This window comes from Rana temporaria, chromosome 8 (genome assembly GCF_905171775.1).
Source record: "Rana temporaria chromosome 8, aRanTem1.1, whole genome shotgun sequence".
Classification (NCBI taxonomy): domain Eukaryota; kingdom Metazoa; phylum Chordata; class Amphibia; order Anura; family Ranidae; genus Rana; species Rana temporaria.
In genome coordinates, this window is record NC_053496.1 from 162,700,221 (window position 1) to 162,725,923 (window position 25,703).

Here is a 25,703-nt window from a genome sequence, read left to right on the forward strand (position 1 = left end):
TGGCCCATCCTCATGTCAACACACAACGGGTTAACATCTCCTCTGGAGCCCCACATGACCACCTGTACCTAGCTGAATAAAAGACAGCCCCCCCCAACTAAGATGTTTGATAACTTTGCCTGCGAAAGGTCACTAGGGAGGGAGTCCTGTGCTGACGTGAGGATGGGCCAGGAAAGGAAAATTACGGTAAGTATTTGATAGCAATTTTCCGTTTTCCTGGAGACACTGACATTCAAAGAAAAGCTGCTAAAGCCAGAAGGAATTGATCTCTCTGGTCTCAAACATACTGGTCACACATTTAGGGCTAGATTCAGAAAGAATTTACGCCGGCGTATCTATTGATACGCCGCGTAAATTCAAATCTGCGCCAGCGTATCTTCTTTCTTTATTCAGAAAGCAAGATACGCCGAAATTAGGCCAAGATCCAACTTGCGTAAGTCTCTTACACCGTCGTATCTTAGGGTGCATATTTACGCTGGCCGCTAGGTGGCGATGCCGTCGATTTCAGCGTATAATATGCAAATGAGCTGGATACGCCGATTCAGAAACGTACGTGCGCCCGGCGGATTTTATTACGTTGTTTGCGTAAGGCTTTTTTCGGCGTAAGGTTACTCCTGCTATATGAGGCATAGCCAATGTTAAGTATGGACGTCGTTCCCGCGTCAAATTTTGAAAATGTTACGTTGTTTGCGTAAGTCATTCGCGAATAGGGCTTTGCGTAAATTACGTTCATGTCGAAAGCATTGACTATTTGCGACGTGATTAGGAGCATGCGCACTGGGATACGTTCATGGCCGGCGCATGCGCCGTTCGTGAGAAACGTCATTTACGTGGGGTCATGTTTTATTTACATAAAATACGCCCACCTCTTGACAATTTAAATTCGGCGCGCTTACGCCGGCAGATTTACGCTGCCGCAACTTACGGAGCAAGTGCTTTGTGAATACTGCACTTGCCCGTCTAAGTTGCGGAGGCGTAGCGTAAATAGGATACGCTACGCCCACACAAACTTGCGTCCCCCTACGTGAATCTAGCCCATAGTTTGTAAGGTTGAATGAAGGCCACACCAGACCTTCAAGCTAGCCCTTACCTATATCTTCCAAGCAATCCTGGCATAACCGCCTCAAAGGCTGCCACCCCGCTAGTCAAATAGGCTTGCAGAAAAGCGTACTTTATGCATGTCAATCTAATCACCCTGGTAACCCAAGAGTGGATGACTCCTAAGGGCCTGATGGCTAAATAAAAAGATTGTACACTTTCCTCCGTTGATCAAGTACACTGTTAGTAACTCAACCATGTGTAAGGCCTTGTACACACGACCGGATCTATCCGCTGGGATTTATCCGCAGATCAGTTCCAGCGGATAGATCCGGCCGTGTGTACGTCCGAGCGGATATCTATCGGCGAAAAAAAATCCAGCCGACGGATTTCAAGCGGATAAAAATTTCTTAGCATGCTAAGAAATCTATCCGCTTGAATCCTGTCCAGCGGATTGATCCGGTGGTCTGTACAGACTCACCGGATCAATTTGTCCGCTCCCCTCCCTCGCATGCGTCGTAATGATTCGACGCATGCGTGGAAGTCTTTACCTTCCAGCGTCGCGCACGTTGCCGCGTCATCATCACGGCGACGGCGCGACACGTCACCGCGGATGGATTCCGCGGGGATTTCGATCTGATGGTGAGTACAGCCATCAGATCCAAATCCGCCAGAGGATATCCTCTCGTGTGTACGGGGCCTAAGAAAACTGAAGTCTCCCTGCTGTGCACTCAGTGACTCTCGTGTGAAAACTCAGAGGGACTACTTCCCAGTTTTCCTGGAAACTGGATACCACTTTTAAATTGAACTTTGGAGATAGATCCCTATCTCTGTTAAAAAAACAAACAAAAAAAGACACCAAATAGCCCTTGCAGGAAAGTGTTGCAATCTTCAACATCCTTCTGTGTGAACTAGTTTTACCATGAGGTACTTCAATGGAAATGAAACCTATTGGAGCAAAGGGTGGTCTCAGATCCAAGCCTAATGCCGCGTACACGCGATCGGAATTTCCGTCGGAAAAACCTTGGATGGTTTTTCCGACCAAATTCTGCTCAAGCCTGGCTTGCATACACATGGACACAAAAAAGGTCTATGAACTTTTGACCGTCAAGAACGTGGTGGCGTACAACACTACGACGAGGCGAGAAAATTAAGTTTGATGCTTCCGAGCATGTGTCAAATTGTTTCCGAGTATGCGTAGGAATTTTGCGTGTTGGAATTGCTACAGACGATCAGATTTTCCGATAGGAATTTTTTCCATCTGAAAAATTGAGAACCTGCTCAATCTTTCAGATGGCGGAAATTCCGACAGAAAAAGTCTGATGGAGCATACACCCGGTCGGAATATCCGTTGATTCAGCTTGACAATGACAAGAAGACCAACCTTAACTGACTAATGCCGCGTACACACGACTGGAAATTCCAACAAGAAATGTCTGATGTGAGCTTATGGTCGGAAATTCCGACCGTGTGTAGGCTCCATCGGACATTTGCTGTCAGAATTTCCGCCAACAAAAGATTAAGAGCATCTTCTGTATGCAATTTCCGACGGGGAAAAAAAGCATGCATGCTCAGAATCAAGCCAAAGAGCCAAACTACCTATTGAACTTCATTGATCTCGGCTCGTTGTTGCCACCTGTCGGCCTGGGGTGGAACTCACTCCCCAGGCAACGACAGTATGCACAGACAGTACAGCCAAAGCTGGAGCAGAGGCCCGAAATGTAACAAAATAAACAGATTCAGAGCCAACTACCTCTCTGAACTTCCCCTAAATTTACAATAGCACCGGCTCTGAAAGTAGCCAGGTGCTACAGTTGTCTTATGGTTAGCATTGGTTCGGAGCGTGCTTGTTTGTACTTGGTATTTTAGTCCGACGGACTTGTGTACACACGATCGGATAATCTGATGGCACACATTTGTTGTCAGAAAATTTTGGGAGCATGCAATCCCACATTTGTTGTCGGAAATTCTGACAACAATTGACCGATGGAGTGTACAACCTGTCGGATTATCCGAGAAAAACCCTGCCATCCCACAATTGCTGTCGAAAAATATGATCGTGTGTACGAGGCTTTAGAGTCTGAGACAAAAAACAGTCAGGCTGTCAAACCCACAGGAGTACACAAGGGAGCAGGGACAACACATATAGAGACAGATAGGAGACTCAGTCAGAATCTGAGTTAAGTCCTTTACCTGGCAGAACTGCAGAGAGTGGGTGAGAGAAGCCCTCACAAAGACAAAAAAAAAAACCCCAAAGGGAGAGACACTGATGACATTGCAGAGCCACACACTGTCCCCTCCTCTTTTCTGCGGCTGGCCAGGTTAACGTGCTCGGATAAGGGTCTGGTGTGGATTTTTGGGGGAACTCCACGCCATTTTTTTAAAAAAAATTGGGGTGGACTCCACGTCTTTTTTTTTTTTTAATTGATGGCGGGGTTCCCCTTAATATTCATACCAGACCTGAAGGGCCTGGTAATTGAATTTGGGGGGACCCCCACGCTATTTTTTTTATGAATGAATTCCCTATGAGCCGACAATTCATTATAGCCGCAAGTCCGGTTTTAAATGCTTTCTTTCAGAAATGACACTTTGTGAAGGGACAGTTCTATGTACGGGAAACATGCGATATTTCACATGCTTACTTTACACCCCCCCCCCCTAGGTACGGAATTTAAAGTAATATTTCACTTTTATTGTTTCACTTTTAGCATGATTAAAATCACTGCTCCCGAAAAAACTTCAGTTTTTAAAACTTTTTTTGCATTGATACATGTTCCCTGGGGCAGGACCCATGTCCCCAAACACTTTTTAGGACAATAACTTGCATATTAGCCTTTAAAATTAGCACTTTAGATTTCTCCCATAGACTTTAACAGGGTGTTCCGCGGCTTTTCGAATTTGCCGCGAACACCCCAAATTGTTCGTTGTTCGCTGAACAGGCAATGTTCGAGTCCAACATGAGTTCGGCTCGAACTTGAAGCTCATCCCTAGTTATAAACCCACTAAGCATTCCTACACTTCTTGAGCTAGGTGGGCCCATCTTTGTCTTTAGACCTACTTTTCTCTTTTTACCCATCCCAATGTCTTTCCTGTTGAAAATTAAAATGTAACATTTATGCTTAAAAATTACTCATTGCTTACCCCAAAAATTCTTGGGTTGCAATGCCTTTTTTTCAAGAATCTTGTGATAACCATGGAATTCTCAGTTGTGTTGACAATACGGGGATTCCTGGTTGGAGAATTGGAGACATTGCTGACATGGATTGTTGGTGGTGTGTTGTGTTGTTGAGCAGTTGGTGTGTTATTGACCAAACCTTGAGGAGGATACCTAGCTGATACATTTGAGGATGCATCGTGTGAGGCAACTTGTGGTGGCCTACACCGTTGTGGAACAACGGCTGGTGGCTGTAATTGGGATTCTGGGGGAATAACACACCACAATGGTAAATCAGTAAGAGTGTCATAAGCCGGGGGAGATTCAGGCCACTGTCGACTATCACATGGTGTTAAAGGGACAATCCACACTTGTGAATCAGAGTAAGCAGGAGGTGCAGATGTTGCAATATTTTGTTGAAGCTGGCCCTGGCTGACTGCGTCATGCATTGGTGTTGGCATTCCCAGTAATAACTCTGTAAGATAGAACAAAATGTAATGTTATCATATCTATAGTGGCAAGTACTACCCATGAAAATTATTTAGAACCAATTGTATACAAAATAAAAATGCAAAACTTTGATTTGCACAGGCATTGTATGAAAAAGTAACAACAAATTACAATATATGCTAAAAAAAGCTGCTTGGTAACTTTGTTCCCCCTACACATGACCGGATTTTCCGACAGGAAAACTGCCATGAGAGCTTTGGTCGGGAAACCCGAGGGGAAAACCGAGAACCTGCTCGGTAACTTTTTTCCCCCTACACATGAACAGGTTTTCTAACAGGAAAACTGCGATGGAGCTTTGGTCGGGAATCCGGCCGTGTGTATGCTCCATCGCAGTGTTTCCCATGAGAAAACTGCCAGCTTAAAAACCACCGGGAATCACGGCGGGAAAAAAGAGAGCTGGTTCTCTTTTTTTTGTCAGTTATCCTGTCGGGAAAACTGGAGCATACACATGGCCGGTTTTCCCGGCCAAAAGCTCTCATGGCAGTTTTCCAGACGGGAAAACCGGTCGTATGTACGAGGCTTAGGAGTCAGCTAGTTAAAAAGCAATATTACTTGTCAGAAATACAAATGTCACAATAATCATAGCAGCGCTCAATAAAGTTCATAGTCCTCCACCAAATGTTGATGAAACCTTTAACCTGTAGTGGTATCCCCATAAAGGCTGCTGAGTGTTGTGGTCGATCTGTCACCCTGCCTATTTAGGCACACAGTTCTCATTCACCCTCAGGCAGGAAATCAGTTGAACTTTGTTTTTGTTTCTTTATTGAGGGGTGTTAAACTTGGATGGGGTAAGGGAGTATGGGATGCCTACTTGATTGAGGAAGGTATACAGGACACAACTATATACACTTCCTGTATAGTATACCTCTACACTTCAGCTCCAGTACTACATTGTTTTTAAATTGACCCATGTGGTAGTTTTTTCAGTGTTTCAATAAAACCATATTTTTTTACATATATGCATGGTTGTTATGTTGGTTGCCTTTTAAGAAAGCCCCAATTCGGAGATTTGCCATTGTTGATTTAATGTAAGAGACCTTATCTAATGATGGTTCAAGGGGTATGACCTATAATTTTTTTTATATCGATCAGTAGTTTGAAAGTGACGCCAACAGGCCCAGGTGGATGAACATTTAGTAGGAGAGTCTTTAGCTAGGCTAATGAGTTCTTTCATGTCAGCAATTTTTTGTAGGCGTCTGAGCCATTTCTTTATAGAGGGCGTGTGAGTTGTACCCCAATGAATCGGAATACACATTCTGGCGTTTATCATGTGCATAGCAAGTAATTTGTGGGAAATTGGGGTGTGCTGGAGAAGAAGTTGTGCTGGGGTGTGGTGGAGAATAGTGATGGACGAACATCTGATGGGACGGTTCGCGAACGCTAACCGCAAACTTTCACAAATGTCTGCGAACCGGAAGTTTGCGGTGGGCCCAATTTAATGGCAGGCAAATATTAAAGACCTGCAGGTCATATTTGCAGCCACAAAATACTTACTAGCTGTGCACAAATAGTCCCACAACATGGACACTGACCTACCAGAAGTATTAAGTGAAAAACTGGATACATAAGTAAGTGCCGGCCATTACAGGCCCCAAAAATTAGCCGACAGACATTCACCTGACAAACAACTTTGTATTCTGTGGCTGGAGGTACATTAAGCTATTCACCGGATACAGAAGTAAGTGCCGGCTATTACAGGCCCCAAAAATTAGCCCACGGCCACAGGCGTTCACCTGACAGCAAACAACTTTGTATTCTGTGGCTGGTGGTACATTAGGCATTCACCGGATACAGAAGTAAGTGCCCGCCAGTACCGGCCCCAAAAATTAGCCCACGCCCACAGGCGTTCACCTGACAGCAAACAACTTTGTATTCTGTGGCTGGTGGTACATTAGGCATTCACCGGATACAGAAGTAAGTGTCGGCCAGTACAGGCCCAAAAAATTAGCCCACGGCCACAGGCATTCACCTGACAGCAAACAACTTTGTATTCTGTGGCTGGTGGTACATTAGGCATTCACCGGATACAGAAGTAAGTGTCGGCCAGTACAGGCCCAAAAAATTAGCCCACAGGTGTTCACCTGAATTTGAATGAAACATGGTCTTCTGGTCACGTGTGTTGAATTCCTCCGAGATCCATGCCTCATTCATTTTTATAAATGTGAGGTAGTCAACACTGTTGTGAGCTAGGCGAGTGTGCTTATCGGTCATGACCCCCCCTGCTGAGCTGAATGTCCTTTTGGACAAGACACTGGACAAGGGGCAAGCCAACGGTTCCATTGCAAATTGTGCAAGCTCTGGCCAGAGGTCAAGCCTGCCCACCCAGTAGTCCAGGGGGTTTTATCACTTCTCAGTGCGTCCACAACGGCCGTTAACCCGATGTAGTCGGACACCTGTCGGTCTAGGTGTTCCCTGATGCTGGATCCGGAGGACAGCTGTTGATGGGTCGGCTAAAAGAATGATCTCATATTATTAGTGACCAAGACATCTTCAAACCTCCCTCTTCTTGCAGGTGCTGTTGGATTGGTACCCAAAACTGTTTCTCTGTGAGTGGAAATTCTTCTGCCAGCGGACGCAAAAGCAAAATGCAGCATTTCTCGAAGCAAGGTCTGGAAGTGCTGCATTCTGATAGCCCTCTGTGATGGTGGTAACATTTCCGCCATGTTTTGTTTGTACCGGGGGTCTAAGTACGTTGCCACCCAGTACTGGTCCTTGCCCTTTATGCTTTTTATACAGGGGTCCCTCTTAAAACACTGGAGCATGAAGGCCCCCATTTGCACTAAATTGGAAGCGCTGTACTGGCCTGGCTCCTGCTCATCATCCAGGATAATGTCGCCCCCCCATCCACGGACAACACCAGGGATCCCAGAAAGGTTTAAAGCATGCTCTTCTTGCTCCTCCTCCTCCGCCCCGGCACCATCCTCCTCTGACTCCTCTTCAGACTCCCGTTGTTGACTTGTCTCAGGTGGAGTAGCCCCCCCCTGGGAATTCATCCAGCATTGCGACTTCCTCATCTTCCTGCTCCTGCTCCTCGAAGGCACGATGCAATGCCCGCTCCAGAAAAAAGGCGTAAGGTACGATGCCACTGATGGCACCCTGGCTGCGACTGACCAGTTTGGTGATCTCATCAAATGGCCGCAGAAGTCTGCATGAGTCGCGCATGAGCAGCCACTGGCGTGGTGAAAAAAAAACAAGCCCCCCCAGAACCTGTCCTGCTGCTGAGTTCGTACAGGTAGTCGTTAGGCTGCTCCAGCAGAAACATGCAGTTATCAAGCATATACAATGTTGAGTTCCATCGTGTTGTGCAGTCACAAATAAGACGTCTGATGGGCAGGTTGTGTCACTGCTGAATGTCAGCAAGGCGAGCCATGGCCGTGTAAGATCTTCTGAAATGGCCCAAGATTTTCCTGGCCTGCCGCAAGAGGTCCTGGACCCCAGGGTATTTGACAACAAATCGATGCACGACCAAGTTCAGGGCGTGTGCCATGCATGGCACGTGTGTAATTTTGCCCTGTTTCATCGCGCTCAGCAGATTGGCACCGTTGACGCACACCACTTTACCAACTGTCAAATTGAGCGGTGTTAGCCACTGATCTGCCTGTGAACGCAAAGCTGAAAGGAGTGCAGGACCAGTGTGGCTCTTGTCTTCCAGGCACAACAGACGCAGCACAGCATGGCAACGTCTTACCTGGCATGTCGAATAGGTTCTGGGGATCTTGGGCGGCGCAGCGGAAGAGACGGTAGCATCGGAAAATGAGGAGTCAGCCGAGGAGGAGAGGGAGGATGGAGTAGGAGGAGGAGGAGAAGAAGGGGCAGGCCTGCATGCAATCTGTGGCGGTAAAACCAAATCTACATGGGTGCCACGGGTTGCATGCTTGACGGCCGTCAGAAGGTTCTCCCAGTGGGCAGTAAAAGTTATATACCTTCCCTGCCCGTGTTTGCTAGACCATGTGTCTGTGGTCAGATGTATCATGGCACTGACACTGTGTGCCAGAGATACATTCACTTGCCGCTGAACATGGCCATGTAGCTCTGGGATGCCCTTCTGTGAAAAAAAATTCCTTCCTGGGACCTTCCATTGTGGTGTTCCAATGGCCACAAATTTTCAAAAAGCCTCCAAGTCCACCAGTTTATATGGCAGTAGTTGGTGGGCTAACAGTTCTGACAAGTCAGCGGTCAACCGTTGGGCAAGAGGGTTATACAGAGTCATTGTTTTTTATGATCGAACATTTGGGCCACGGAAGCCTGCCTTTTTGCAGAGAAACATGAGGACGGCATGATGGAAGGTGGAGTGGAGGACAATTGTGAGCATAGAGGGAAAGGAGAAGAGGCTGGACGGTGAGAGCCTGGATTGTGACTTTGTTGGTTCTGATGGCGTTGCTCCCACTGGGCTCGGTGATGGGAGGCCAGGTGCCTTCTTAAGGTGGTCGTCCCTAGGTGAGTGTTGGGCTTACCGCGACTTATGCGTTGACTGCAAAGGCTGCAGATGGCAACACTATTGTCTGCAACGGACACTTAAAAAAAGCCCACACTGCAGAGCCATGGGCCAGCATCCTGGGAGCGCCAGATGTGACCGTACATGGTTGATGGCTCACTCCTGATACATTATGAGTCTGGTTTGTCCCTCCTGTGCAATGTAAGTTTGGCCTGCTTCTCCTCCCTATCTGCTGGTCCATCTCTCCCTCTGAACTCCCCTCCTCTTCCTCTCTTGTGGGCACCCACGTCACGTCTGTAGACACGTCATCATTGACGTCACCTTCCCCATCACTAACAATAGAGATCTCGGAGTAGGCAGTAACAGCATGCACCAACCTCCTTAGGATGATCTGAGTACTGTCGTCAGACTGCTGAGTGCCGGCTGTTGCTACCTCCTCTTCCTGATCCAATGACAAGAATGACTGTGCATCCGAAATGTCTTCTGATGGATCGGAAAATAATTCCTGTGACTCAAGCGGAGGGTATGTGGTGGTGGTGGTGGTGGTGGTGTTGGTGGTGAGCCACTCAACCAAGTCTGGTGCGTCCTTTGACGTAATCGAACGATTAGTATGCCACTTCCCACTTTGGCTCCGGCCTGGTGCTCCTGCCCTACCCCTACCACCCCTGCGGAAAGGCCTGTTCTTCATCTGCCTGTCATTTTTTAAATGACCCTGTGACAAAAGTCTCTAGAGAAGCGCAGAGACATTAACCACTTAAGGACCGCTTAACGCTGATATACTTCGGCAGAATGGCACGGCAGGGCACAATCACGTACCTGTATGTGATTGTTAAATGCCCAGCTGTGGGTCGCCGGCGCGCGCCCCGACCCAAAGCTCCGTGACCCGCGGCCGCGGGACCCGCGGACCCGATCGCCGTTGGAGTCCCACGATCGGTCCCTGGAGCTGAACAACGGGGAGAGGTGTGTGTAAACATACCTTCCCCGTTCTTCACAGTGACGCTGTCATTGATCGTCTATTCCCTGATATAGGGAAAGACGATCAATGACGTCACACGTCCAGCCCCGCCCCCTACAGTTAGAAACACATATGAGGTCATACTTAAGCCCTTCAGCACCCCCTAGTGGTTAACTCCCAAACTGCAATTGTAATTTTCACAGTAAACAATGCATTTTTATAGCACTTTTTGCTGTGAAAATTACAATGGTCCCAAAAATGTGTCAAAATTGTCCAACGTGTCCGCCATAATGTCGCAGTCATGAAAAAAATTGCTGACCGCCGACATTAAGTACCTATTTTGTAAACGCTATAAATGTTGCGCAAACCAATCGATAAACGCTTATTGTGTTGGTTTTTTTTTACCAAAAATATGTAGAAGAATACGTATTGGCCTAATCTGAGGAAAAACAAAATGTTTTTTTATATATATTTTTGGGGGATATTTATTATAGCAAAAAGTAAAAAACATAGATTTTTTTTCAAAATTGTCGCTCTATTTTTGTTTATATCGCAAAAAAAATAAAACCGCAGAGGTGATCAAATACCACCAAAAGAAAGCTCTATTTGTGGGAAAAAAAGGACGCCAATTTTGTTTGGGAGCCACGTCGCACGACCGCCCAATTGTCAAAGAGACACAGTGCCGAATCGCAAAAAGGGGTCTGGTCCTTTACCTGCATATTGGTCCGGGTCTTAAGTGGTTAATAGACTCTTTATGAGTGTTATTGAAGATGTTTTCCCATCCTTCAGGGGAGATGGTTATACCTAGGTCATGTTCCCAGGCTATACATATTATCCCGATATTAGTGGATCTGTCAGCAAAGAGCATAGATATATCATGCTGTTGTGGTTCAGACTTGGAGCAGAGGCATTCTTAACCGAGTGACGTCAGAGGGGACAGGGTCACCAGTTTATGTCACCGGGTGGCCCTGCCCTTGCCTATATAACCGCTGTCAATGCGACAAGACAGCAGTCACAGGGAAGCCTCCCATGGAGGCAGAGTGTTTTTTTTTTAGGACTTTTGGATGTCGTGATTTACAGCTTTACATCGCGGGACTCTTACTTTTTTTAATAAAGGAATTGTCAAAGGCTGTCTCCTGTCGTTTTTACATTTTCTTAACATCTTTTTGGTGAATGGGTAGGGGTTCAATGAACCCGATACCCATTCACATGGGGGGGCCAGAATCTGGGGCCCCCTCTTGTTAAAGGGGGCTTTCAGATTCTGATAAGCCCCCTGCCCACAGACCCCAAAAGCCACTGGGCAAGGGTTGTGGGGATGATGCCCTTGTCCTTATCAACATGGGGACAAGGTGCTTTGGAGAGGACCCCAAAGCACCCTCCCCATGTTGAGGGCATGTAGCCTGCTACGGTTTAAGAGGGGGAGCGCTCTCTCGTCCCCCCCTTTTCCTGCGGTCTGCCAGGTTGCATGCTCGCATAAGGGTCTGGTATGGATTTATGGGGGGGCATGCCATTTTTTTTTTTGGCCTTGTCCTCCTCAGAGGTGGAGAGGAGGCCAAGTATGCATTGGCGAGGACATAAGGTCAAGGGTGAAGCTATTCGGTCATGTAGAAATCTGACCACCTGTGTCCAGTACCTGTCACATACCTGATGGTAGAGCCCGATATGCAGGGAGTGGCTACTCTTACTCCTCTGACTCCAGAACCCCTGGTAGTGCGGATAGGGAGCTTGAGAGTGCAGAGTCGCACAAACGCCTGACAGGAACACTGTTGCTGGAGCTGAGCTGGACTTCTGGAAATTCTGGAGAGATGTCAGTGGTACAGGTGGTGACTAGAACAGCTGACAAGCTGGAGGCAGAGGTGCAGGAAGCTGGAAGGTGTTCTGTAGTACAGGACACAAGCAAGTCCAGACAGGCCGGGTCATACACGGGCAGACAGATCAGGTACAGATTCAAAGGCAGAGTCGTGGTTCAAGCCGGGTCAGCAACAGGCGGGCAGCAGTCAGGCCAGGGGGAGAAGCAGAGGCGTAGTCAAACAAGCTGAGGTCAAAGGCAGGCAGAAGTCAGGAACATTCAGGAACAAGCCGGGTCACAGAAACGGATAGGCAAACAGGTTAAACGGGTAGCAGGTGGGTCTCAGGAACGCTGTAGACCGAACAGCAAGGAGCCCAGGCGTCAGTCCCTTTAAATAGCTCCGTTTGGCGCCAAGAGCCATCAGCGCGCGCCGCTACCGCGAATGCGCGCCAACATGCCGCTACCGCCCGTAATCTAGAGAGGCGGGTTTGTGTTAAATAGGACCTGTGTAGTATGTATACTGTAAATGAGTGAGAGGGTCAGACAACTTGGGGGGTACAGTTTTACATGTTGCTAAAACCTCCTCCCACGTCCCCCTTCCCTACATCCATCATCCAGTGGGGCTTCAATTGGTAGGCCAGTGTGGTAGCAGGGGGCAGCATAAGGTGGTTGCAAAACGTTGATATGAGTCTCCACTAGATATAGAGATTCTAAGCTGGTGATAGAGTCACGAAATTGAGAAGTAAAGCACATGTCAGATGTTGGAGATACCGGAAGAAAATATGTACTGTTTAAATGACTAAATTAGTGTTTGTCCTAAGGTCCCGCATATAACTAAAGTTCTTTGGGAGGCAATAGTCCTTGTTTAAATGTAGGTGGTGGCTGATTAAACCTGTACCAAGTCCGAACGGATATACTGATCTATAGGACCACATTTACAACTTGCATTATGAATGTACTTGAGGAAGAGAATTTTCCAGCACAGAGAACAAGGAACTTGTATAGATTTGTATGGGTGGATATATTGTGTGTACTGTTGTTTATAAGTACATTCCACTGCTGCAATAAAACTACTGACTGAAAGGTGAAGAATAGGAATATGTGGAGATGAAAATTCTGTTGTTGTTTTATGAGTTTCTATTTCTAAGTGAATCACATAGCCAGATTCAGAGAGGTTTACGCCGGCGTATCAGTAGATACGCCGTCGTAAATCTGAATCTGCGGCGTCCTAAATTTAAGTGTATTCTCAAATTGAGATACACTTAAATGTAGCTAAGATACGACGGCGGGCGCCGTCGTATCTTAGCTGTCTATTTAGGCCGGCCGCTAAGGGCGTGTACACTGATTTACGCCTAGAATGTGTAAATCAGCGAGATACGCCTATTCACGAATGTACGCTTGCCCGTCGCAGTAAAGATACGCTGTTTACGTAAGGCGTTTTCAGGCGTAAAGTTAGTCCAACAAAAAGCTGGCCTAGCCAATGTTAAGTATGGACGTCGGTCCCGCGTGGAATTGTGAAATGTTTACGTTGTTTGCGTAAGTCGTCCGTGAATGGGGCTGGGCGTCATTTACGTTCACGTCGAAACCAATAAGTCTTTGCGGCGTAATTTGGAGCATGCGCACTGGGATATGTCCACGGACGGCGCATGCGCCATTCGTAAAAAAAAAACATCAATCACGTCGGGTCACGATTCATTAGCATAAAACACGCCCACCTCTTTACAATTTGAATTAGGCGCGCTTATGCCAGCACATTTACGCTACGCCGCCGTAACTTAGAGAGGCAAGTGCTGTATTCACAAAGCACTTGCGTCCTAACTTACGGCGGCGTAGCGTAAATACGATATGCTACGCCGGCTCAAACATACGCCGCCCTACGTGAATCTAGCTAACAGTAACCAATCAGAAGCTTGTACTTGTTCTAAAACTTTATAAGCACAGTCATAGATAAATCTTTACCCTAATTTCTAATGTCAGATTAATCCTCTCAAATTTGTACTTACCCTAACCATGCAAAAACCTGTACTAAAAAATACCTATACTGAAATGCCGGGGCCAGAAATGAATAAACCAACAATGTGGCACTGAAGCCTCGTACGCACGCTCGGAAGAACCAGCAAGAAAACTGCTGGCAGAGCTATCTTGCCAAGTATACCGTGCGTGTGTACGAGGCTTTCAGGTTTCTCGTCAAAAAAAATGCTTAAAATCTTGACGAGAAAAATAGAGAACCTGCTCTCTATTTTCTTGTTGTGATTCTCAGCAGTGTTTTCCTGCCGAGAAACCCGAGTGTGTATACTTACCTGTCGAATGCTGAAAATGACTTTGATGCATGCCCCGTAGCTTCCTAGGCATAGGTAGTAGGGTGCAGCAAGGTGGCGGCGATGGCATCAAATGTGATGAGCTCATGCTCGTCATACGCAATGACGTCACTGCGTTCTTGCCTTTCAAAAGAACCACAGTTCTTTTGAAAGGAGTGTCTGTACACTCGGGCGGCTAGAGATTCTTGCCAAGAATCTCATCAGGAAAAACAACGTTTTTTTCCTGACGAGATTCTGCCCAGTGTGTACGAGGCTTCAGGGTTGTCATAAAAAATCTTGCTCACCCTAGGGGTTCTTCCAAAATCCGCAAACACCCATTATTAGACATGTGCACACCAGAAATTTTTGTTTCGTTTTCAGATCCATTCATGAATTGAAAAATTTGTTTTCGAATGCATTTGTTAATGAACCTATTCGTTTTCAGAATTTGTTTCGTATCTTCGGCACCCGTTTGGTTTAATTCGGGATAGCGCTAGTTGTTAATGAAACAAAACAAGTGCTGGTTAAAAAAATAACTCAAAAAAACAATGTCCCGGATTCAGATAGGAGTTACGACGGCGTATCTCCGGTTGCGGGGTCGTATCTATGCGACTGATTCATAGAATCAGTTACGCATAGATTTCCCAAAGATCCAACCGGCGTAAGTGTCTTACACTGTCGTATCTTAGGCTGCATATTTACGCTGGCCGCTAGGTGGCGCTTCCGTAGATTTACGCGAGGAATATGCAAATTAGGTAGATACGCCGATTCAGAAACGTACGTCCGCCCAGCGCATTTTTTTACGTCGTTTACGTTAGGCTTTTTCCGGCGTAAAGTTACCCCTGCTATATGAGGCGTATCCTATGTTAAGTATGGACGTCGGGCCAGCGTCAAATTTTCCGTCGATTACGTCATTCGCGTAAGTCGTTCGCGAATAGGGCTGTGCGTAATTTACGTTCACGATGAAAGCATTGGCGATTTGCGGCATAATTTCGAGCATGCGCACTGGGATTCTTTCACGGACGGCGCATGCCCACATCATCCACATTTGAATTAGGCGGGCTTACGCCAAACCACATACGCTATGCCGCCGTAACTTAGGGCGCAAGTTCTTTATAAATACGGAACTTGCGCCCTAAGTTACGGCGGCGTAACGTATATGAGATACGTTACGCCTGCCTGAAGATAGACAGATCTTTCTGAATCTAGCCCTCTATCGCTATCGCTATTATTTATTTATTTTTTGTGGTTGAACTGGATGGACTTGTGTCTTTTTTCAACCTGACTAACTATGTAACTATGTAACTTTCATATCCACTCTTGAGCGTCTCTTCTCCAGGCAGAATAAGTTTGTTTGCAATCATTCCTCATAACCTCTAGTCCCCTTATTAGATGTGTTGCACTGCTCTGGACTCTCTTCAGTTCAAGCACATCCCTCCTGATGACTGGCGGGGAGTTGGGATGAGTGGCAGTGTAGGAGTAGCTGCTCCAGGTGGGAACCCAGATGAATATCCTCCGTTGCAGACAACTCAGGTGCAGGCAATGCACTTAGCAAAGCAGGAACAAAAATTGTTTCTGGACAGCCGCACTCTGAACAAGTTGTAGCCTTTATTAAAAAAAAGGACAGCACCACAAGTCACAGCAACATAAAGTTGACTAAGCACTAGTTTCAGTGCAAAACGCATCAGCAGTCGGGTTTTTTTGTATGTTGCTGTGACTTGTAGTACTGTCCTTTTTTTTTAATAAAGGCTACAACTTGTTCAGAGTACGGCTGTCCAGAACAATTTTTGTTCCTGATGTGTGGCAGGGAGTTGGGATGAGTGGCAGTGCTGGCAGGGAGTTGGGATGAGTGGCAGTGCTGGCGGGGAGTTGGGATGAGTGGCAGTGCTGGCGGGGAGTTGGGATGAGTGGCAGTGCTGGCGGGGAGTTGGGATGAGTGGCAGTGCTGGCAGGGAGTTGGGATGAGTGGCAGTGCTGGCGGGGAGTTGGGATGATTGGCAGTGCTAGTAGGAAGTTAGTATGAGTGGCAGTGCTGGTGGGGGCTGGGATCAGTGGCAGTGATGGGGGAAGTTCTGATCAGCCAACTTAGGTGATCTTGATCAAGGTCACCTGAGAACTGTAATGGGGACTTTTAATGGCAACTCTAATCACAGGTAGTGTTACTCACTGTGTCTCCGGCTTCACTGTGTCTCCAGCTCTCCAGCAGTGACCCCTATGCCGAAATCAGAAGATAGGGTCTCCTCCAGCCCTTCCCAGTCAGCTGACCTCTAGTCTCTGCCCCCCACCCCTGCCGGGAACAGAATCCAAAAAGGCTGAGTGGGTGGCCACAGAATCCAGGGACAGCCCATCTGGGCTTCCACAAGCTCCATGGAGATAGTCCTGCTGAATGGACATGAAAAGGCTGGGAGAGTGGTGCGGGCTTCAGGAACAGCCCAGGATTCGGTGACCCCTGGCAAACTGTCATTCGACCCCCGAGGGGGTCCCAACCCTCAAGTTGAGAACCACTGCTCTAAATGGTAGTTATTATCTTGGTTTGTTGTATTTTACCTCTGCAATTATCCGACCCATATACAGACCCCCCTGGATTACAAGGCTCACTCCTGTTAACTTGTGATTTGATCTTAATACTATTGTTATATTCTGTATGGATTTCTTTTTCAATAAAATCTTTTGGGGAAAAAAAAGCTCATTAAAAGTACATTTTTTTTTATATGATTTGTCCCTATTATAAAGATAGTAGAATCATGTTTCTACTGCAAAGCATTTTTAAATCTGGCACTACAAAAAGCAACAAATGCTAATTTTAGAGGTTTAATTGTGAACAGAAGAAAGTCAGAACAAAAAAAAAGTTAAGGGAAAAAGGAGATGTCGAAGTAAAGAAAAAACAAATAGGCGTAATTAAGGGGTAAGAAGAGGCCCTTTTTTTTGCTAATTGTTCAGCAGAATCACAACTTGGGAATAATTGGTATTGCTCATGCTTGACTCAACTCTTTGTCAGCTAATCATCTTTGTGGCTTCTTGGAAGGATACAAAACAGTAAAAATGACCATCAGCAACCAAGAACGTAGTAAAGAATTGTTTCAAGTGACCTTGCAGTTTTCAAACACAGCTGCTCCGAATATAATGGAACCTTGATGATAATGAATTCCCTCTATGAGAACCAGGCCAAGAGCTTCCCTGATTCCAGGATATCAATAAATCAGAAGGCCTCCATGTCAGTGACTATGGGCCAGATTCATGTAGACTAGCGGCGGCGTAACGTATCGTAGATACGTTACACCGCCGCAAGTTTTCATCGCAAGTGCCTAATTCACAAAGCACTTGCAATGAAAACCTACGCTGGCGGCCTCCGGCGTAAGCCCGCATAATTTAAATGGGCGTGTGCCATTTAAATTAGGCGCGCTCCTGCGCTGGACCTACTGCGCATGCTCCGTTTCGAAATTCCCGCCGTGCTTTGCGTGAAGTGACGTAATTTTTTCGAACGGCGACATGCGTAGCATACTTCTGTATTCCCGGACGTCTTACGCAAACGACGTGAATTTTTAAATTTCGACGCGGGAACGACGGCCATACTTTATACAGCACATACGTGTGCTGACTAAAGTTAGGGCACCTAAAACGACGACTAACTTTGTGACGGGAAACTAGACTAGCAGCGACGTAGCGAACGCGAAAATCCGTCGTGGATCGCCGTAACTACTAATTTGCATACCCGACGCTGGTTTACGACGCAAACTCCCCCCAGCGGCGGCCGCGGTATTGCATCCTAAGATCCGACAGTGTAAAACAATTACACCTGTCGGATCTAGGGGCTATCTATGCGTAACTGATTTTATGAATCAGTCGCATAGATACTCTGAGAGATACGACGGAGTATCTGAGATACTCCGTCGTATCTCGACTGTGAATCTGGCCCTATGATCCTTTGTACTCATCAGTGAATATGAACCACCGTATATGTTAATAGGATGAAGGAGAACATTTTTCTCTTCTGATGTGTTCTACCCAATGCTATTAATAAAGTTCTGTAGAACACAGTCATTGATAGGCAGTTAGACACAATGGAGCATAGCCAGGCTCTATGGAACATAGCCAGGCACCATGGGGTTAAGCCACTGGTGTACAGACCTTCTAATCTATCAGTATTTATTTTATTATCACAACTGGTATTCATATTCAGCTAGCTGTCATCAAACTATATGAAATCTGTACCTGAGATGTAAGAATAGGATGTACTCACCCAGAAAAAGTCGCTTGTCACTGTCTTTCTGAATTCCGTGAAGAACTGAATTCACCTTTTTATGAGTGAAGTTTGTTGCCTCGTTCTGTCACACCTTTATAACTGACTCAAATTACAACTATGACAAGATCGCTCATTACAGTTTATCATCAAACATTAAACATTTCTGTTTTGCATGTTAATCTCTGGCAGTGCCTTGGTTAGTAAAATGGTTCCAATATATTTCATATATTACTAATGGATTCTGGTAGGTGGGCAAGTTCCTCTTTAATGGTGGCTGTGAACTATTTCCTTGCAATTTTCACTCTCCGTAGCCACCCTTCAAAACGGATTCTCCCAGAAAGTACAACTGTGCGTACCCACGCAGCTAGAGCATTTTGCGTCACCGCAACATACCACAATGTGTCCACCTATTACAGAACCTGTCAATCTGAAGCTACACCCCCAGTGACAGCATATCGCACTGCTGTAAACAATTTGAGCTAATTTCTGCACCTGTAAAACAGAAACTCCAGGCTTGATACAAATCTAATCATTGCCCCCGTCATACAGCTCTCTACAGTGTGAAACAACCCCAAAATTGCTCCCATCACACAGCTCTCCACAGTGTGATATAACCCAAGCATTGCTCTTGTCCCACAGCTCTCCATAGTGTGATACAACCCAATCATTGCTCCCATCATACAGCTCTCCACAGTTAGATATGACCCAAGCATTGCTCTTGTCCCACAGCTCTCCATAGTGTAATACAACCCAATCATTGCTCCCATCATACAGCTCTCCACAGTGTGATATGACCCAAGCATTGCTCTTGTCCCACAGCTCTCCACAGTGTGATATAACCCAAGCATTGCTCTTGTCCCACAGCTCTCCATAGTGTGATACAACCCAATCATTGCTCCCATCACACAGCTCTCCATAGTGTGATACAACCCAATCATTGCTCCCATCACACAGCTCTCCATAGTGTGATACAACCCAATCATTGCTCCCATCACACAGCTCTCCATAGTGTGATACAACCCAATCATTGCTCCCATCATACAGCTCTCCATAGTGTGATACAACCCAAGCATTGCATCCATCACACAGCTGTCCATAGTGTGATACAACCCAATAATTGCTCCCATCACATAGCTCTCCATAGTGTGATAGAACCCAAGCATTGCTCCCATCACACAGCTGTCCATAGTGTGATACAACCCAATAATTGCTCCCATCACATAGCTCTCCATAGTGTGATACAACCCAAGCATTGCTCCCATCACACAGCTCTCCATAGTGTGATAGAACCCAAGCATTGCACCCATCAGGCCTCGTACACACGGACGGACTGTCCGATGAAAACTTCGACGAATGCGAGGGATGGCGGTCGATCGGACATGTCCGGTGAGTCTGTACAGACGACCGGACATGTCCGACGGACAGATTTCCAGCGGACAGGTTTCTTAGCATGCTAAGAAATTTTTGGCCGCCGGAAAACGGTCCGATAGGCCGTACACACGACCGAACTTGTCTGCTGAAACTGGTCTGCGGACAAATATCAGCGGACATATCCGGTTGTGTGTACGGGGCCTCACACAGCTGTCCATAGTGTGATACAACCCAATCATTGCTCCCATCACATAGCTATCCATAGTGTGATAGAACCCAAGCATTGTACCTATCGCACAGCTGTCCATAGTGTGATAGAACACAAACATTGCACCCATCACACAGCTGTCTTTAGTGTGATACAACCTAATTATAGCAACCCATCACATAGCTCTCCATAGTGTGATAAAACCCAAGCATTGCTCCCATCACATAGCTCTCCATAGTGTGATAAAACCCAAGCTTGCTCCCATCACACAGCTCTCCCTAATGTGAAACAATCCAAGCTTTGCTCCTGTCATACAGCTTTCCAAAGTGTGATAGAACACATAGGGCCAGATCCACATAGCGAGTACGCCGGCGTATCTACTGATACGCCGGCTTACTTTCAAATTACCCGCGTCGTATCTTTAGTTTGAATCCTCAAACCAAGATCCGACGGCTTCTGGGTTCGATCCGACAGGCGTACGGCTTCGTACGCCTTCGGATCGTAGGTGCAATACTTTGGCACCCACTGGGTGGAGTTTGCGTCGTTTTCCACGTCGGGTATGCAAATTAGCTTTTCCGACGATTCACGAACGTACGCGCGGCCGTCGCATTCTCTTACGTCGTCTCTAGTCGGCTTTTTCCGGCGTATAGTTAAAGCTGCTATTTTGCGGCGTATAGATAGACTTGCCATGTTAAAGTATGGCCGTCGTTCCCACGTCGAATTTTGAATTTTTTTTTTTTTTTGCGTAAGTCGTCTGTGAATAGGGATGAACGTAAGTCACTTCTAAGTTAAAAAAATGACATTGTTGCGACGTCATTTCGCGCAAAGCACGGCGGGAAATTTAGAAACGGAGCATGCGCAGTTCAATCGGCGCGGGGACGCGCTTCATTTAAATGAATCACGCCCCCTACCCACCGATTTGAATTCCGCCGCCATAAATACACAACGCCGCCATAACTTACGGCGCAAAATCTTCCTGGATTTGACTTAAAGCCAGGTAAGATACGGCGGCGTAGCGTATCTCTGATACGCTGCGCCTATCCAATTATATGTGGATCTGGCCCATAGCTTCTATACCACAGCCACCACACTACCCACCTAACTACACATCATTCAACCTACTCAACTAACTAATCATCCTATCCTCCCAACTACATAACTACTTGTGTTTTTACATTCCTAGCTTCCCAGCCTCCTACCCACTGAGCTACATGGAATTACCCACCTAACAACCCATTGTTCTATCCACCCAGCTACAAAGAACTACCCACCTAACTACACATCCTTCTACATACTCAACTAACTACCCATCCTACCCTCCCAACTACATAACTACTCATGTTCTTAGATTCCCAAGTACCTGCTCCCCTACCCAGCTACATAGAATTAGCTACCCACTTTCCTACTCACCCAACTATCCATTTCATAGCCACCGAGCTACATAGAACTATGTATTTAACTATCCATTTTCCTACAGTAGGAAAAGATCCATAAGCCGTACATCATGAAGGGCCATGTGCATGGAGAAAGATGAATGGCAGCCTCAGCCCGGACTCCAGCAAGGCTACTCAACCAACGTGTTTCGCTCCACCCCTTGGTGCTTAAAGTGGAGTTTCCATCCCAAAAATATTTTTTCATTATTGTGCTCATTAGACCTAAAAAAGAAAAAAAGAAAAAAAAAATGTTTTTACTCATTTGGAAATGCCTGTTGCTATGCGGTCCCACGAAATCTGCCTTTGGATCCACCTAGGATTCTGACATCATCTCCCTCTAATGCTCCTGGGAAATGTGTGTCATCATTTCCCAGGATGCAGTGCACTGTCCAATTATCACTCCCCATCCAAGACTTCCAGGAAGTAAGTGCCTGTAGGCTTCACAATGCCCACAAGCAAAATGACAACGGTGTGGACATAGTTTTATAAACTATCTTTTTTGAATAACTATGCGGAGCGGCGGCGGATTGTAGAATAGTAAGTGACCAGATTTATATTATAAAAACGCATGATGAAAGGACATACATTTAAAAAATGCTAATTGTGGTTGGAACCCTGCTTTAATCATGGGGATGGGATGATATCCATTTTTCCTACTAACTACCCATTCTCCTACTCACTTAAAGCGGAGTTCCGGCCACAATTTCACTTTTTAAATATAAATACCCCTGTAATACACAAGCTTAATGTATTCTAGTAAAGTTAGTCTGTAAACTAAGGTCAGTTTTGTTAGGTTGTTACAGCATTTAGACACTTTATAAAATAGAAATTGACTGGGGCCATCTTAAGTGTGGGCATCATGAAGCCAGACTGTATGACTTCCTGCATTTCAGCCTTGCAGATCTCGCACATGCTCAGTGCTGCACAAGCAGTGTCAGATCAGGTTTCAGCACCTGTGCTGTCCAAGTCACATGATTCTTCAGAATAAGTCTTTGGTCATCAGACCGGCGGATAAGGGGGGTGGTATAGTTGTTCTCGACCAGTGTGACTACCTTAAAGAATTGCATAGGCTTGTTGATGATGTTGACACTTACACCCCCCTTGCTAGGGATCCAATGAGTGGATATAAAAGGGAACTAGAGGTTTTGGTCAAACAGGGCCTCCAAAGTGGCATCTTGACTAACAAGGAAGCCCTTTATTTGGTGCCCAGTGCCCCACGGACACCCGTGATCTATTACCTACCTAAGATCCATAAGAGCTTGACTTGCCCCCCGGGACGACCTATTGTCAGTGGTATTGATTCTATCACGTCCCGGGTGGGCAAGTATATAGACTCTTTTTTGCAGCCACTCGTACAGAAGATTCCTTCGTATATCAAGGATACGAAGCAGGTTATTAATACACTTGCTAGCATTTTCCCCAAGACAGGTATATGGATGGTCACAGCTGATGTGACCTCCTTGTACACTATTATTCCCCATCATTTGGGTCTTGAGGCGGTGCAGATGTACTTGGCTAGACAGTCTGACCTTGCACAAGCCCAAATAGGTTTCATTATGGTCTTGCTAACATACGCAGCCTCCCATAATTATTTCATGTTTGATAACATGTTTTACCGCCAGGATAGGGGTGTGGCCATGGGGGCTAAATATGCCCCCAGTCTGGCCAACCTCTTCATGGCCAAGTGGGAGGAGGACGTCGTCGATGATCACCGCCGACCCGAGATTCTACTCTGGTCGAGGTATATCGATGACGTCCTCCTCCTCTGGGATGGTAGCGAGGCAGATCTCCTCAACTTTATGGCTGAGCTGAATCAGAATACTAGGGGAATTAAATTCAATTTTGAGACTAGTCAACATTCTATTCACTTTCTGGACCTCCAGATTACTATTGAGGATGGCAGATATGTTACGTCTACTTTTTTCAAACCAACTGACCGCAATGCCTATATACCTCTAGACAGCTGCCATTTACCAACTTGGTTAAAATCTGTTCCTCTGGGACAGTTTATGCGTATTAAACGAAACTGTACCAATCCCCTGACATTTGAGAGGCAGGCCTCGATTCTTTCCAAAAGATTTGAGGAGAAGGGATACGATGGTACCAGTCTACTCCAATCAATGGAGAAGGTTAGGAGCATTGACAGAGCATCACTCCTTGTAGACAAAATTAGGGAGATCAAGGTGACAGATTCTCTCTACCCTTCATTACAACATTTTCTGCACAGCACTTTAGTGTTAAGAAACTCATCCAGAAACACTGGCATATTCTTACTACTGACCAGGTGTTAGCTCCAATTCTCCCAGTAAGGCCTAGTGTGGTGTTCAGGGGTGCATTTACAATTGGGAGTCGTATCGCTCCTAGTGTACATGACCCTCCGAAGGCATCAAGGACTTTCCTTGAGAATCTTACAGGATACTACAGATGCAAACGTTGCCAGGTTTGTACCCTGAATAGGTGCAGGGAGAGGAAAATTTGTTCTTTCCAGTCCACAGCCACCCAACAAACATTTGAAGTTGAACCTTTTATAACCTGTTCGACGAAAGGTGTGATATACCTTATCCAGTGCCCTTGTGGCCTTCAGTACATCGGCCGCACTAAGAGGGCCCTGTCAGTTAGGCTTAATGAGCATATTGCCAAAATCAGAAGTGGTTTTGACAAGCATTCTGTTTCCAGACATTTTGACTTAAAGCACAATAGAGATCCCTCCAATATTTTGTTCATCGGAATTGATAAATATCGCCCACATTGGAGAGGTAGCAATCTAGTCCGTGAGATTTCGAGACAGGAAATGGCCTGGATTCATCGGGTCAAAACCTATACGCCTTTTGGGCTGAATATTGATACGGATATTAATGCTTTCATTAATAATTCATAAAAGAAATTTTTTCTATCGTATCCATATGTGCCTAATCCCGAGAGATCTTTCTGACAATATGCGATTTAGAGCCATTGTGTTTAGTAGGTCCTTCAGTTCCATCTGCTGCGCCCAGCTGTTTTTATTAATCTGGCGAATGTATTAAATTGTATTAATTTTTTTAGTTACAGTTTGATACAGTTTTATATTTTGGCGCTCATAATATTATAGGAACGACTTTTTATATAATTTTACTGTATTGGCTAGGTATTATTGTTTAATCTTCACTGTATGCATGCTGGTCATGCCAGAGAGGGTTAATATATGTTTAGAGAATGTCAGCACTTTTTAAACATCACTAATGTTTTTATTAACTTTTTAGTTACATTTATTGTTTATTCGTTTGGGTCTTGCGGTGCATAGCTGTGCCAGCCATAATTTTAGTCCGCTAGAGTATTGATGTGCTCTGCTGTTCTATACATTTATTTTCCCCATTTGTTTCCTGGGGATGCTATTGTGACTGTGCGGCAGCTTCACCGCACCCACAACGAGGCTTGGCTTCTCTGACCAATCAGTGCGTCAGGGAGGTGGAGCTTGCAATCCACAACGAGGCCTGGCCCCCTTGTTTCTGGTCCGCGCCGTGCTCTCTGGTGGCTTGGGATCACTGTGGCCGCACGCCGACGTGTGACGTCGGCGTCTCGGTCATGTGATGCGGAGGTCACCTCGATCGTCACGGTGCGGTCTTGGGGCCAGGTATACTTCAGTCACGGGCCCCGTTTTCGTGGTATCCGGCTGGAGATTCTTATATCTAATGCCTGTTTATCCGGATCGGGCCTTTCCCCATGTTTTTGCGGCCCTGGGCTCCGCGGAGCGCGGGCGCATGCGCAATGGCGCCTGGGGCACACTAGAGTCAGACTTGGTATGACCTGTATTGCTTCCGGTGCGCGCGCATGCGCGTTCACGCGTGTACGATGACGCCCAGTGGCCACTATTTTTTGTTATTTAAGGGGGGTGATTCGGTATGCTACCCGTGCCCCATGAGGAAGCGAGTTTTCGCGAAACCGGTCGGGCGGAACGAGTGTCGTATCGGATCACCCCCCGTTGACTGCACCTTTCCCTACCTACCTGGACGGGTCTTTTTGGTTGGCTTCCGGCCGGAGCTCCAAATTTGACATGCCTATTTTACATCGTTTATATGTAAGTGCGTTTTTTTCTTCTTTTTAATAAATGTTACCTACGTTACTACACTATTGTGGCCCTTATGTGTCTTTCATGATTATCGGGACCCCAATTTTCCATCGATTGGCTTGAGACGGAGGTGTACTTGCTATACAGTCTTTCTACAATTCAACTGCCATAGTGTTTATCTACACGCCTTCTATGGTCTTCTTTTAACTAAGAGACCGCTGGTCA

General features: G+C 46.2%; 1 protein-coding gene across 1 annotated transcript in view; it reads right to left on the reverse strand.

The window, feature by feature from the left end:
• LOC120910461 overlaps window positions 1-19,698 on the reverse strand; it is a 65,467-nt gene extending 45,769 nt beyond the window's left edge. The window contains exons 1-3 of the mRNA XM_040322219.1: window positions 19,012-19,698; window positions 18,419-18,503; window positions 4,180-4,667 (exon numbers count right to left, since the gene is read on the reverse strand). Coding sequence (XP_040178153.1) covers window positions 4,180-4,667; window positions 18,419-18,503; window positions 19,012-19,698 — 1,260 coding nt within the window. The remainder of the gene's footprint in view (window positions 1-4,179; window positions 4,668-18,418; window positions 18,504-19,011) is intronic.
• Window positions 19,699-25,703: the final 6,005 nt, after the last annotated feature.